At 39.3% G+C, this 14,805-nt stretch overlaps 1 protein-coding gene across 1 annotated transcript; it reads right to left on the bottom strand.

The window, feature by feature from the left end:
* Window positions 1-7,932: 7,932 nt before the first annotated feature.
* On the bottom strand, window positions 7,933-13,928 carry FGF19 (fibroblast growth factor 19). The gene is made up of 3 exons (XM_045016589.1): window positions 13,694-13,928; window positions 13,279-13,382; window positions 7,933-9,505 (listed from the first exon to the last, which is right to left on the bottom strand). Exons 1-3 carry the CDS (start codon window positions 13,926-13,928, stop codon window positions 9,173-9,175), a joined length of 672 nt encoding a protein of 223 aa, XP_044872524.1. The 3' UTR covers window positions 7,933-9,172.
* Between the last annotated feature and the right edge of the window lie 877 nt (window positions 13,929-14,805).

The following is a 14,805-nucleotide window of genomic DNA, read 5'->3' as shown; positions in this document are numbered from 1 at the left end:
TCTGAGTCATAGTTGATTGTCCCTGTATCGATTATAAATTAAACAGACTTCAGCACACTTAGATAAAAGCAATTAATTTAATCATTTACAACTGAATTATGAACTACTGCTTTTTGTAGCTGTCATGAAGCTTTCTGATATAGGTCTCACGTATGCCAGAGACAGTTTCCCAAATGTTATCTGCTCACCTCCCTTAAGATCAAAATAAGTAACAGGCTTTCCCTAAGGCATTGGTCCACTTCCTCAGCTAAGGTTCTGGCCTATGTTTTGAATGAGGTGGGGTGGGTGTTTGTAGCTATGTCATTATGGATTATGATTTAGTTTTCTTGAGCCTGCAACATTAATTGTCCTAAGGCAGCACTGTTTTTTGGCATCATCTGAGACACACTGCACTGTCTCTCATATAGTCATTATTTTTGTCCTTTTTTTGTTGTGTAGTTTACCTTAAATCTAAAATAAAGTCATTTAAACTGAAAGCCTAGGGTTACTCTTTGTATAGAGAAAAGCATAACACCAGATTTCACAAGGGTTAGGGGTAATGAAGGAAATTGACTTCCTATTGATGCACCATGCACAGGATACACTATTATTTTTATTATTTGTATTACTATAGCGCCTAGGAGCATAGGTGCTGACTTCCTGTGTTCCTGGAGGGGGCTTGACCCCAGCTCTGCCCCAGGCCCAGCCCACACTCCTCCCCTTCCCCCAAGTCCCCACCTCGACCCTGCCACTTCCCACCCCCGCTCCACCCCAGCCCCCAGCCCCACTCCACCCCTTTCCCTAAGCCCCCATCTCCGGAGCACCCATGGGAAGTTGGTGCCTATGCCTAGGAGATATAATGGACTAGAACACCATTGTGCTAGGCACTGCACATACAAAGAACAAAAGATGGTCCCTGCCCCAATACTAGAGTGAGAAATACCCTAAGGCAAAGGCTTTTTATTTTTTCTGACATGGCTGAATGTTTAGTAGTAGGCAACAGCATAATCAATGATGCAGTTAGCTATGTTCTTAAACTCTCACAAGGATATTGTCTTATATATACTAAAACTGGGTAAACTTCTTTATTATGTAATGTAGCTCAACCTGAAATTTGAATGATGTCATTAATTACAGTAGTTCACCAGTTCTCCTGAGTTTATTTCATAGGAAATATTACAAAACATAAAACAATACATTAAACTTTGTTTTAAATCGATAGTATATCAGGCTGGTATAATGGACCAGATTCTGATCTCCTTTACACTGGTGGAAATCCTGAGTAACTCAGTTGACATCAGTGGCTATGTCTACACTGAACACCAGTATTAGCGGCATGTAGGCTGGGTAGTTACACACTGCAGTGAAAACAAGCTACATCCACACTAAGGTGTGTAGCTACACATCAGTGAAAGGCTCTGGTGGGGGAGAGCGTGGAAAAGCTTCAGCGGCTCCCTGTTGCTGGACCTTTCCTGCCAGCCAGAGCCTTTCTCCGTTGCCAAAGTCTTTCACTGGAGTGAGAAAAGCCCCTGGCAGGGGGAAGTGCAGGAAAAAGCTCCAGAAGCAGGGACCTGGAAGAACATTTCCCTGCTGCCTTCCCACTGCCAGAGTCTTTCACTACATCAGGGAAAGGCTTCAGGAATGGGAGAGGCAGTAAGACACTCTATTGCTAAAAACAGCGGTATAGCCCAGGGATGCACTGCTCAGGCATGTAAAGAAGCATGTAGGATATATGCCTGGATACATACCTACAGGCTTCAGGCATGTCTTTGCTCTACTCACCTAAGCAGTGCCTCACCATCTACACTGCTATTTATACCTGCACTAGGGGGGCTAGCTGTGTATGTACGCTACACAGTGCCATAAGAAGTGTGCAGTGTACCACCTAATGTGGGTACTTCGAATTTACACTGGCATGAATGAGGTCAGAATCAGATTCAAGAAATGACAGTCTCAGGCCCTGCTCCAGAAAAGATATGTACATATGCTCACCTTGATTAACTGTGAGCAGCTTAATTGCTTTCAATAAAAAGGTTGAACTGTTTTAGCTGAACCTTTCCAAAAAAATCCAGACTGAGGCAGATACCTGTTCTGAAAAATTTCAGTCTCAACAGTTAAAGTTTGTCAAAGTTATAAGAGGTTGAAAACAGAGTCACATAATAGAAAGTGTTTGGTATGCTTAATGCTACCAGCACCATCTACAATTATTAAATGAGCAGGAAAGAGGGAGCGATCTGATTGGCTAATGAAGTTCTAACCTGTATAATTGTGGGTCAATAACTGAAAGATGTCAGAACTACTTAGACATATCACAATAGAGAAGCACTACACGAGTTTTCTTTGCTACAAACAATTAAATAAATAAGGCAACTGTGCCCAGACAAAATGGCAATAAATAATTCACATTTTCGTATGGAACCTATCAAGTACTTTTTTGTTTGTCAGTAAATGTAGTACTCAGGACTGGCACACCATTGTCATTTGTCAGCACAAGGTTCCCCACCAATCCTCTGCCAGTGTTGACTTCGAGAGATCACCAATGGAGGCAAGAGGGTAGTTCAGGCTCCATAGCAATTCAATCATTGGCATCTTTCCGAGTCTTTCAACAAGGGTACAAATTGAGATGGTGATTTTCATGGTGTCAATGCATGTCCACTGGAGTCAATTACATTCATTTCTCGCAGTCCACCGAACATCCATAAGCTGGTAATAGTTTTGGGACACTACTGATCTGGGCTGTATTGGTTTAAAAAGAGATGTGCTTCCCCTGCCCACAGTGCCACTCTTAAAGTGTCTATTTCTTCACGGAATTCATTCTGAAGATTTCAGAAGGTGATTTAATACATCTTTTTTTAATATCTTTTCTTAATCAAGGCATATCTCCCAATAATATTATATTATTTTTCATAATAAAGGGAGATTATTTGTACAGCCATGTTGGAAAACAAGGAGATGGTCCAGAAAACTATGTATCTATCTGTATGTGTATCTTAGGGTTTTTGATAGTGCTCATCACTGTGCTAGCTAGGTGCTTGGTCTTTAGGGCAAGATCTGGACTTGATGAGTCTTTTTCTCTTTTCCTCTGATTGGGATAAAGATATCTTTTTTTATTCTCTTCCCAATTCCCCATTAATTTTACTACTCTGTAAAAGAAGAAGGTCTCATAACATGCCCTGAAAGTGGTCAGACTTTTCTAGAAAAAAAATTAAGACCTTGGAGTTAGGATTTTTAAATTTTAAATCCAGGACTGTATGTCAACAGTTGATGAAGGAAGCCTAACCCAGTTAAACATGTAGGAAATCAGCCTACTCTTATCACAAATATTGGGGATATTACTGCATTGTTGGAAAATCTTGACTAATCGTAAAGAAGCTAATAGCACATTCAAAAGTATCTATGTAGATCCATAGAAATCTAAGATACTTCTTAGATTTATGTGAATAAAAGAAATTTGATACATTTGCACGGTTTAAAGACTATCAGCGCAGTCACCTGATAGTCAAAAATCAATATAATGGAATAAAAGAGTTTGCATAAATGTCCATCAATAGTCTTGTCATAGGTAAATCAGCAACATCTTAATGTCTTATGAAATTTTATAAGACTTACAAATATTTTCTGACTGGAAATATTGTGGTAATTCTCAGAATCTCCAATCAAAAATTATAGTTCTACAGTATTTTAATTTTACAAGATTCTTCTGCATGTAATGCTGGAATGTTTTTTGGCTGGGTTTTTTTGGGGGGTGGGTGTATAACAAAACATTTCTGAGTAACTCTCTGAAAGATACCAAGTGACTCAGCTTTATTTATGGTTGTCCTAAATAAATAAATAGCTGAGATTTTCAAAGCTGCTTAAGGAATTTGGGTGCTCAGTTCCCAAATGGGAATTTGATGTCCAGAAACTTTAAGCACCTTTACAAATCTCAATCTATGTAACTAATTCAAATAAATCTAGTCTTTTGGCTTGGTTCTTCTCCCCTGGAAGTAAATGACAAAATTTCCTCTGATCTCCAGGGTTGTTAGATTGATCCTATACATCAAAATTACTGAATAGTTTCTCCACAGTTCAAGACTACAAAATATTAGCAATATTTTTGACTATATCACTCTATTCCTTAGCTTAAAGAAGAGGTCCCAGTCTGATGGGATTTATGAAAAAAACTACACAATGGATTAAATTTATCCCTAATGCAAACAAGTGCATCTCCTGTTGACTTTGGACTCTCACTGGCTTCAAAGGGAGGTGCATTTGTTTTCATCAGGCCTGAATTTGCCCAAAGTGAAAGCAATTTTTATGAAAAAATGGATTTAGACCTTCCCACCATGCCTTCTCCCTAGAGGCACAGAACACTTGTGGCAAAGTATACAGTATCTCAAAGGACTTTGCAAATATTTGGTCTTGGTACTGTTTTCTCAAACATCCATCACTCTAATATTATGGTATTCGCTTGAAAGGCATTGTTCATCCTTCATGCTTTGCAAAGACATCAGATAGAAATGTCCACTGTCTCTCCCTTTCAACAGTTTACTCATAGTTTGAACAACTGTAGCTTCTAACTGGGATTCACACTCAAACATCAGACACCAATCCTTTAAAATATTTTAGGGCTGTAAAATGTAATTATAAATCTAAGGAGAGTGCAAACAATTTACCATATTTGGCAAACTATAGTCAGCCTTTGGCTTATACAGTGCAGTTCATGATGGTTGTGTTGTGTATATTCCCACCATCAACGCAAGACAATAACTGTTTAAATGTTTTGCATACCAAGTTCCTAACCTAGTCAGGTGTCTAGTAGTAAGAAAAAACATTTTCCTATCATCATTCCATTTGAGGCTGTTTTATTGTCAAATCTCATAAGGAAGCAGTCAGGCCTAGTCAATGCTTGGATGGGAAACCTCCAAGGAAAAATTAAGTGCTACAGAAAATGGTGTTGGTGATTCAGTTTCTGGCATTCTTCTCTCTGACTTACCATGCTGTACTGCTGGTGTGAGATATAAAACCAAAACTGTCCGCACATGGACTCAGTGAGATCTCAGAATCCTTTTCACAAATGTAAGGATGTTAACCCCTGTGCTCTAGCCAAATACTATCTGAGTAATTACGTTCTGTCTACCTGAAATTCCATGTGTAGTTTAATTAGAAAAGGTATACAAAAAAAGGGGATAGAGAATAAGACTGAGAATATATTATTGCCCTTATATAAATCCATGGTACGCCCACATCTCGAATACTGTGTACAGATGTGGTCTCCTCACCTCAAAAAAGATATTCTAGCACTAGAAAAGGTTCAGAAAAGGGCAACTAAAATGATTAGGGGTTTGGAGAGGGTCCCATACGAGGAAAGATTAAAGAGGCTAGGACTCTTCAGCTTGGAAAAGAGAAGACTAAGGGGGGACATGATAGAGGTATATAATGTTGAGAAAGTGGATAAGGAAAGGTTATTTACTTATTCCCATAATACAAGAACTAGGGGTCACCAAATGAAATTAATAGGCAGCAGGTTTAAAACAAATAAAGGAAGTTCTTCTTCACGCAGCGCACAGTCAACCTGTGGAACTCCTTACCTGAGGAGGTTGTGAAGCCTAGGACTATAACAGTGTTTAAAAGAGAACTGGATAAATTCATGGTGGTGAAGTCCATAAATGGCTATTAGCTAGGATGGGTAAAGAATGGTGTTCCTACCCTCTGTTCGTCAGAGGATGGAGATGGATGGCAGGAGAGAGATCACTTGATCATTGCCTGTTAGGTTCACTCCCTCTGGGGCACCTGGCATTGGCCACTGTCGGTAGACAGATACTGGGCTAGATGGACCTTTGGTCTGCCGTTCTTATGTTCTTATGTTCAGTCAGATCTCAAGTGTTGTTTATATCCTCATTGTTGGCAGCCAAAAGTTGACCTATCTGATCCCATCAGCCACACATTTATTCTCCAAGTTACGATTCTAATCAGACTGCCTTTTATTCACAGGGTAGCCCATGAGATCTTTCCTCACATTAAATGTGCTCTTGGATCCATTTTTTGAACCCCTCTCTGAAGAGTCACTATATTTCCTGACAATTAAGGTCAGCTTTCTAGTAGCTGTAACACTTCTCCTAAACTGTTTTGTAGGGCTGGTCAAAACTTTTTCATCGACATTTTTTTAAATGAAAAATTCGGTTTTTGACTAAACAATTTTTTTGTGAAATATCTGCTTTTCACAGAAAATGTTGATTTTTTTGTTGAGAAACTGAACAGTCAAACCTCAAAAAGTTTTGTGCTAAATTAAACATGAAAAACTGGATAATATCTCTCATGATGCACTATGGCCAGGAGACTCACAGGATCAACAACCATGGCTCAGCAAGTGAGGAGACCATGGGGCACCATGGAGTTGTAGTCCACCCCAGAAACTTAGTTAATAGAGGAGAGTGGGGACCTAAGGAACCTGAACTTCAGTTCCCATGAGCTACTCTGGGAGCTTTTCCAAACTGAAATGTTCAGTTTTTAATTTCTTGCTGGAAAGTAAAAATTTTCTCCAGAAAAATAACCCATTTTCTACCTTGCTCTATTGTTGGGTAGTGTTGTAGTTTTTCTATAAAAGGCAGAACACTCCTCCCTAGAGGTGTCTGCATTTCACAGGTGGATGAAGTGATCTTTATATGTTAATACATAAATCCATTTGTAAAGTTTGTAGAATGGTTTGGGGGGGGGTCTTTGGATGAAAATCACTACATACATTTTATTCACTGTCATTTCATGTCTGTTTTAAGGGTACAGATGCTATCGTGCACACAGACTAGAATACCCTTTGTCCATGCTAGGAGTTTTGCCAAACTACAGCCATCAGTGGCCAGAAACCAAAGTAACTGCATCTGTGCAACTCCTTTGTGCATACCTATTTGCACCTGTGCAGTTTACCCTTGCTTGAAACCAAGTGGTTCAAATCACAGCTTATACCAGCTTTGCCAGTCTACAATAAGGATTTCCAGCAGTGCAACTGCTCCAGTATGTGGCTGCTGGAAGAAAGGCAAATTATCAGGTATATAAGTCCCTAAATTGTTTATGGAAAGCTACTGCACACTTTTCAACAGTTTAGAAAGGGTTTAAGGACACTACTGCAAAATTAAAGCAAGCAGAGCTTTATAAAATGCCCCTGAATCCATGCTCATGAGCATTTTTCTTTCTTTTCCTCATAAAAGGAAACACAGAGTTTAAACTGGAGCTTCAGTAAGATGTTATGCCAGAGAACCAGAACTTGGGGCCTGACTCACTGAAGTCAATGGGAATTATGGGGATGGAGAGAGCTCAATATACCCCAGGTCAGCCACTTAGTGAACAGTCTCCTTCCTGGACTTTTTCCACAAGTACAGAATCTCCCCTCGTTTTAGAATCGTATCTGGCCTGCCTTGCTTCTGTAAACTGTGTTCATCAGATTACATTTAATTTGCAACAGAGACATTTTTGACATCCTGAAAGCAGCACTCTAATCCTGCCTGTACAGATTCCATTTCTAGCTCTGTTACTCACTGCATGAGTTTGGCCACGTTGCTTTGTTTCTCTGTGCCTCAGTTTCTTCATCTACAGCATGGGGATAATAACACTTACCTACCTTACAAGGGTGTAGTGAAATTTAATCCAATAATGTATATAAAGCTCTTTGAAGTCTTTGAGTAAAAGGTGCCGCATAATTATTGAAACAGAGTCAGTTAGATTTTATGTTGGAGATGATTTTTTAATTACAAATTTACACACTAAATTACTGACAACATCACAGAAAATTTAAATAAAAGTTATATTTTCCTTACGATTTCATGATTACAAAACTTCACAAAATTTGTTAAAACTAAAAAAACTTCATGAGTACATAAATAGAATTTTAAGTATAAATAACAGTAACAAAATAAACAGATGTATGTATTCAATAAATTAATTATAAATATTGCATTGGTAATGAAGTGCTAGGTCAAGAAAATACTAACATTTCCAGTACAGTTTTCTGTATAGAAATACCTATTATAAATGAAACTTTGGAAATGGGTAATTTTCCTGGACCCCTTGTCTCACATTCCTTTTGTTGTTATTCTCTTGCTGGAATGCTAACATAGGAGAACAGGACTGAAAGCATCGTATATACATTATCGGCCATATACTACCAAGAATCACTCCACCACATATCAAAGGCAGTATTTGCCCAGTTCTGCAACATTGAAGTCAATGGGTGCAGGATCAGGCCTATATGGCTTCGAAAGAATTGCTGATGCTTTAAGGAAAAATATAAAAACATATTTGGAAGCAATTTGACCTAAACAACATTTATTTTCTGTCTTTTCTTTTAATTGCTATGGATATTTATATATAACAGGACCTTTATGACCTGAAAGTTAATCTGTTTCTACTGCTTGTTCCCTACCTGATGAACATAATTATGGATTCTGTACAGTCCTCAATCTATACATAGAATTCCCACTAACATTAATGAGAATTCTACCTCAGACCAAGGATAATACAGCTCCCAAAGAATTCATCAGCAAACATAGGTGAGCCCATAAAGAATCAAAGATCTGGTTTTCCAGTGTGAGCCCTTAGCAATAATCAAAAAAGGGAAGAAAATGCATACTATACAAGCAGAATTGTTTCTCAATGCAATGTTTAAAATGGAAAGTTGTCCCAGAACATCAGCAGCAGTTTTTTAAGAGATAGATTGAACCCTAGTTCACAGGGTAATGTTTGTTAGGTTTTGTAATCATGTTTTATTACAAATGTTTGTCTTTGAAAGGCTATGAAGTGAAGAGGTCATTAACCTCCCTGTGAATGAAAAGCTTTTGCTGCCTTTGCTCGTATCAGCAGGAATCTGAGGTGAGCATAAGTAATAATAAGAGTGGTGAAAAATGTTAGTGATCTTATCACCCCAGCCATCACCAGACGGAAGGAATTTCTACATGTTCTGTATTTTTGTCAGAGGTGAACCAGTTAAGCAGTTGTTTAGATTATTTTTTTCTAAATGTGATGAGACAAAATGAATAGGTGGTTCTTAGGATGTAGCCTCAGAATGGTGCTACTATTTTACAAGTTTAGTATATTGCAAGAACAATGCTAGCACCATACCTTAAATGTTTACATATTCTACATATTACTACTGGAAAAACTAAATAATAACCTGGTTCTGGTATTGTTTCTTTAAAACCATATTTAAAATCAGGAGCATTAGTTATTTCTGAAAGCTGGGGCTCTTCACTGGAGATATTTTAGAGGTGATTCCAAAGGGGTCCATGCTGTCAGTTTCAAGAGGTGAAGAGAATAGATCTGATTCAAAAGTATGACTATAATCACCATATTCCACAAAATCCATTGACTCTACAGGCACGGTGTTGATCATAGGTAAGAAGTGAGACAATGGAAGAAAGTCTTTCCCTTTGAATTGTTGTCTTTGTTTGGCACTACTTAAAGACACAGAGACTCCATATTTCTTTGATTTATATACATTGTAGCCATCTGGGCGTATCTCCTCTTCAAAGGAGCAATCTTCTGCAGCATACCTGAGCTGAACAGTAAGGAGTGAAGACAATTACAGATATGTCTATGACACTTATCAGATATGATATAAATCTTGTATGTGCTTGACCCAACTCTCCTTGATGTGAGAGAGATTCAAGCCCTCTGTATTATACACAGAATACATAACAATCTCCGGGGGCATTAAAAAGTCAACATAGGCCTGATCCACACCGCTTTGAAGTCACTGGGAGTCTTTTCTTTATCCTCAATGATCTTTATTCCATCTATTACCACACAGCTGCTACAAACTGCCCTATTTTGATTTTAGGGGAAACTTTGGTAATCTTTGGTAGATACCTCAGTTTTATAAATTTTGATGAATGCTGATGTTTTAATTACAACCACGATAGCTAAGGGCCCAATCCAGCAGTCCTAATGCATACAAAACTCAATTAGAATCCCACGAGAGATTTGCCTGTGTAAGGGCTGCAAGGATCAGGTCTGCAGGAAGGCATTTTTATAAAAAACTGTGTTAAAATAAAGAAAATTAATGAATAAAAACAACAATAAAAAGGGCAAACTGCATGTTTTTTCTTGTCATTTTATTAAAACGTCTAAAAATGTATTAGTACAGTATCTCTTTCTCATCAGGCATTAAACTTATCAAACAGTTCTACTGTGACACCAATAAAGATTCTATATAGGATAATGTATTTTATAACCTGCCTAGCAATTTGTAGAATTCATCTTAGACATAGTTTATAATGTAGATATGGTATGTTGAGATTTTGTGTTATCTCAGACTTTTCCAGATCCTTTAAGTAATCACTATTTTCCTTACAACTCTGGTGTTATTTCTGTCTCAGTCATTCGAGGTGACTGAACTCTGGGCCAATAAAGGAGAATTGCTGGTTATGTCTAGGTCTTTGATGATAAAAAAAAGCAGTGTTCCTGAATGAACTCTCTACCTGTCAAAATATAACCCAGAGCACATTTGACTTTCTTTTTCAGTTGTAAAAAATCAAGCTTTGTCAAATACCAACAACAATGTAGAATAAACTGTTGTGTGTGCTATGGTTACCTTTTAAAAGTACTTTTAATGTTGAAGGAATAAAGCAAAACTTTTTGCTTTTCTCACAGATTAGGACTTGCACTATTTATCTCCATATATTCTATCTCATAGAACTGTAAGGGACCTTGAAAGGTCATTGAGTCCAGTCTCCTGTCTTCACAGCAGGACCAAGTACTGTCCATGACAGATTTTGCCCCAGATCCCTAAATGACACCCTCAAGGATTGAATTCTCAACCGTGGGTTTAGCAGGCCCATGCTCAAACCACTGAGCTATCCCTCCCCCCAATCAAGCTGGACATCATACATTTTGAATGAATGTATATCAGGGCCAGCTTGTGAACACTTTACTTCCACAGGTGGCCAAATTATTCACACAAGTAGTCTCACTGAAGTTAATTGAACTACTCATGGAGTAAGGTACTAGTCAATGCCTGAGTAAAGGTATCATCCTGTAACTCACAGTAGATCCTGCTTCTGTACCTCCCGGTTCATCCCAGCACACCACCTCCCAGCTCATGCTGAGTAGTACATTTTCCCATTCATTTCAATGGAATTACCTTCAGAGTAAGGTACTAACCAAAATAAGTAAGGGGAAGAGTACAAATTTTCCACTAGGCCCTGCAGAGGCTACTAGGATGGTGGGTCTAGGTGCAGAGGAGTCAGAAGACATAATGCATCAATTGCTTCCCTGCATCACTCCGGAACAGGTGGGTTAGGAGTGGCCAGCACATTTTAGCCAGTGTGGAAGTCCATAATTTGCTGTTGGCATAGGCCAGTAGTAAATGACTTCCTCTTCCATCCCTCAATATACACATACACCCACAAGGCATCTGGAGCAGAGTGGAAACAGGGAAAGGATAGTGCATCTTGGAAGACAAATTTTCTCTGTGGGCCAAATTCTGCTCACCTTACTTGTGTGAGTATTATTACTGAAGTTAATGGGACTTCTCATTAGAGTAAGACATTCAGGATTTGGTCCAGTACATATACAAGAGTTTGCATGGCAGTATGCTAATAACTGTCAAACATGTACCTATTCAGAATATGAATTAATATAATGAAGTATTGCTATAGTTCAATAAACAGTCATTCAATAAACAGTAAATTAAGGGCTGTTCATTTTTTTTCTCAAAGATTATTACAATAATGCACAGTGCAACTACAAAGAGCCTGCTTCTGCTACCAGGGAAATCAATGGGAAATCTCCCACTGACTTCCGTGGAAGGAGGATCCTATCTATAGTTATAAGTCACTGAGTATTTCAGTTTGGACATGCAATAAAAACTTCAAACTGACATTTTCCATACATGGTAGTTGGAGCCCAACACCAGATCACCTCCCTCACCTTTTCAGTTTATTGAAGGTCTGACTTTAGACAATAAAAGCAAGGAAATTCAGACTTGAAAGGCAAATTCTGCCCTAGATACTCAAGTAAAAATTTTATTCAGACTGATCCTTTTCTTGTTAAAGCTCATGGATGTTTTGCCATTGGGCCCACTTCTCCTGTTGAAATCAGTGGGAGTTTTGCTAAGGAAAGTAGGTTCAAGCCTTACATTTGCATTCTGGGGAAAATGCACCTTCCTCCCATGCGTCTCAGGTAGCTACAATGGAGTTACATGGCAATGAATTTGGACCTTTCTCATTAACTCATGCCTTTGAGTAGGTATTGCAGAGGTCTCACAAGAGCAGGACTGTATTTCTGACGTATCTAGCTGATATGCTGAAATACCTAGGCAAAAAGGCATGAGTTAACAACACCATGTCAGAGAATCGCTATAGTCCTCAGGCTCCCATAACCTTACAGGTGCACTGTTGATCACAAGTAAGAAGTGAGACAGTGGGAGAGAGTCCTTTCCTTTGAATTCTTGTTTCTGTTTGGCATGACTTAAAGAGATAGCAATCCCATATTTCTTTGATCTATACATATGGTAGCCATCTGGGCGTATCCCCTCTTCGAAGGAACAATCTTCTGCAGAATACCTAAGCTGAACAGTAAGAAGATAATTACTAATATGTCTGTATCATTTACATTCCAATGTAATGAACATGTTTTCATTTTATTGCAGATAAATAGCCACTTATCAAATAGGCATTATTGGGTCCTCTGTTCTATTTTAACTAAAAGTGGATAGAAAATTGTAAGAGGGAAAATGCAATAAAGAATGAAAATGGTCGATTGTCCTTATTTTTATTTGTATTAGAAATTCTGGAAAGTTGCTTTCTCATTTGACACTAAACTTAAATTTCTACTAATAAACATTACAGTTTCATTAGACACTAATAGGGACAAAAAGTAATTAGAGAGTAATGACAAAAAATAAACAGCTCATAGTTCTGTCTACATTTTATCAACTCTCTATAGTAAAAGAACTCAAGCATTTAATCTTACACATCATTTTAGTTTAGGAGGCTCTTAGACCTATTAAAATGAAAGCTTGCAGTAAACGCATCCTATTTATCTATTTATGTTGTCCAGTGTTATTTGTGTTATTGCCCAGTGATATCTATAAACTGCCTCGTTATACATTTCGATTTCATTGCTCCTTCGCGGAAGTCAGACCCTTAATGAACTGCTTGGTGGTGGAGCTAAGATGTGATCGGCTTAAGTTGTTTTATCTGGACGCTTCCAGATAAAATCATAACAAGCCCTGAGAGCGCCTGCAACCATTCCCCCATTTGCTATGGACTTTCCCATGCCGATTCAGTGCCGCCCCCTCCAGCTCAGTCTCCCTCTCCTGTAACTTACAAGTCCGTGCAGCTTCCCGTCTTCTTCCATGCAGAGGTACCGGGAACTGTGGACGCCCTTGATCGCCACCGTGCGAACTGCCACAGCCCTGATTTCCAGCAGACCTATGCAGCAAAACCAAAACAAGCGTTCAGATGAGGGCGGGGGGGAGAGGATCGCCGTCTCCAAGCCACACACCCCCTCACCCCACCGCCTCTCAGGGCTAAATTTCACAGGTAATCGGAGGTGAAACTCATCCTGCTTCCTTCACAAAAGAGCCCTTACTGTCAGGTACCCAAGCGCACGCTTTCCGATTTCCAGTGCTATGGGAGAATTCAGCCTCATAAGCTCACTAAGGGAATCCAGGGCGTGGGGCTCCATTCCTTTAGCCGAAATCCTGTTAATAAGTAAGACGGCAGCTTTCCCTTGTACTTACTGTGGGGACTCTGAATGCTGGTGCCATCCACTTTGCCATCACTGTTGATCCTGAGGAAGTAACTGAACAGACCATGTTTGCTGGCTGTATATAGGTGCCTTAATCTAATAGGTTCCCCCCAGCCATAGTTCACATGTGGCCCTGCATCAGAGAAAGGCAGAGATCTGACGACCATTGCAAAGCAGAGTCCAAGCAGAGCCAGGGACGTGTAAGGTTTGCACAGGCTCCTCCACATCTTTTCCAGGTTATTTCAGTTGCAAGAGGGCTCCACGCACACCCCCCACACGCATACAGAGGCGCAAGTGCCACTAAAGGAAAGGCAGTGGCTTGGTGCTTTTTGAGCTAAATGCTTCGGGGTTGTAGTAAATGCAAAGCCAATCCCCCTGCCTTTTTATAGGTCTCTGTTATCAGCCCAATCGATACGGCTAATTCCAATTCCAATATAGAGACTTTCATAGAAGGAGTTAGTCAGAACAGTCACAACTCCCCCGCCCCCCAAGTATTGATTGGATGACATCATTTCACAGGGGACACCCTAGGGTGTTGTTTCTCTCCCCTCCCCTTCTCTCTTCCCTAAAAGCTTTATCCAGGAATCTCTCTCTTATTTGGAATCTAGCATTTCTTATGCCTAGCAAGGCAGAAATGTGCATTCGGGTGTCAACACATACTGTATGAGGCTCACATACCAGTGCAAACCTATGCAACGTGGGATCGGCGCTGACAATGCAAGTACTGAAGCTAAAGTGGGAAAACAAGAAAGACGGTTTTCAGTCTGTGCGGGACAACTTCAGAGTCTGAAATGTTCTCTTGCCCACACAGAGCCCACGTTTTAGAACTGGGGGAGGGGGACAGATGTGGTTGTGTATAAATCAAAATCAATCAATCATAAATGAAGGTAACCCTAGGGACATCTTTTGTGGCCAAAGGCAGGAGTCATATACATGACAAGAACGATTTGATTAAAGATCACAATGCCCTAATTTACCCATGAAAGCTCAAATTCTTTGTTAAAATCAATCAGCTGTTTGGAAGGGATCTAATGCCCACTTTCTCCTGTATTTCCCTTTCAAAAAGAAAGTTAATGTCCTTAAAAATGTTTTTTTTCAGTATTA

Source organism: Mauremys mutica, chromosome 4 (genome assembly GCF_020497125.1).
Source record: "Mauremys mutica isolate MM-2020 ecotype Southern chromosome 4, ASM2049712v1, whole genome shotgun sequence".
NCBI lineage: Eukaryota > Metazoa > Chordata > Testudines > Geoemydidae > Mauremys > Mauremys mutica.
The sequence above is the reverse complement of the archived record's forward strand: the minus strand, read 5'-3'. Positions and strand labels throughout refer to the sequence as shown.

Bases quoted from the DNA above. Each gene is read 5' to 3' on its own strand.
- FGF19 (XM_045016589.1), bottom strand. From the start codon at position 13,928: ATGTGGAGGAGCCTGTGCAAACCTTACACGTCCCTGGCTCTGCTTGGA. The intron at 13,383-13,693 runs GTAAGTACAAGG...TTTGCTGCATAG, and splicing joins CAGCATTCAGAGTCCCCACA to GTCTGCTGGAAATCAGGGCT. The intron at 9,506-13,278 runs GTAAGTTACAGG...CTTACTGTTCAG, and splicing joins ACGGGAAGCTGCACGGACTT to CTCAGGTATGCTGCAGAAGA.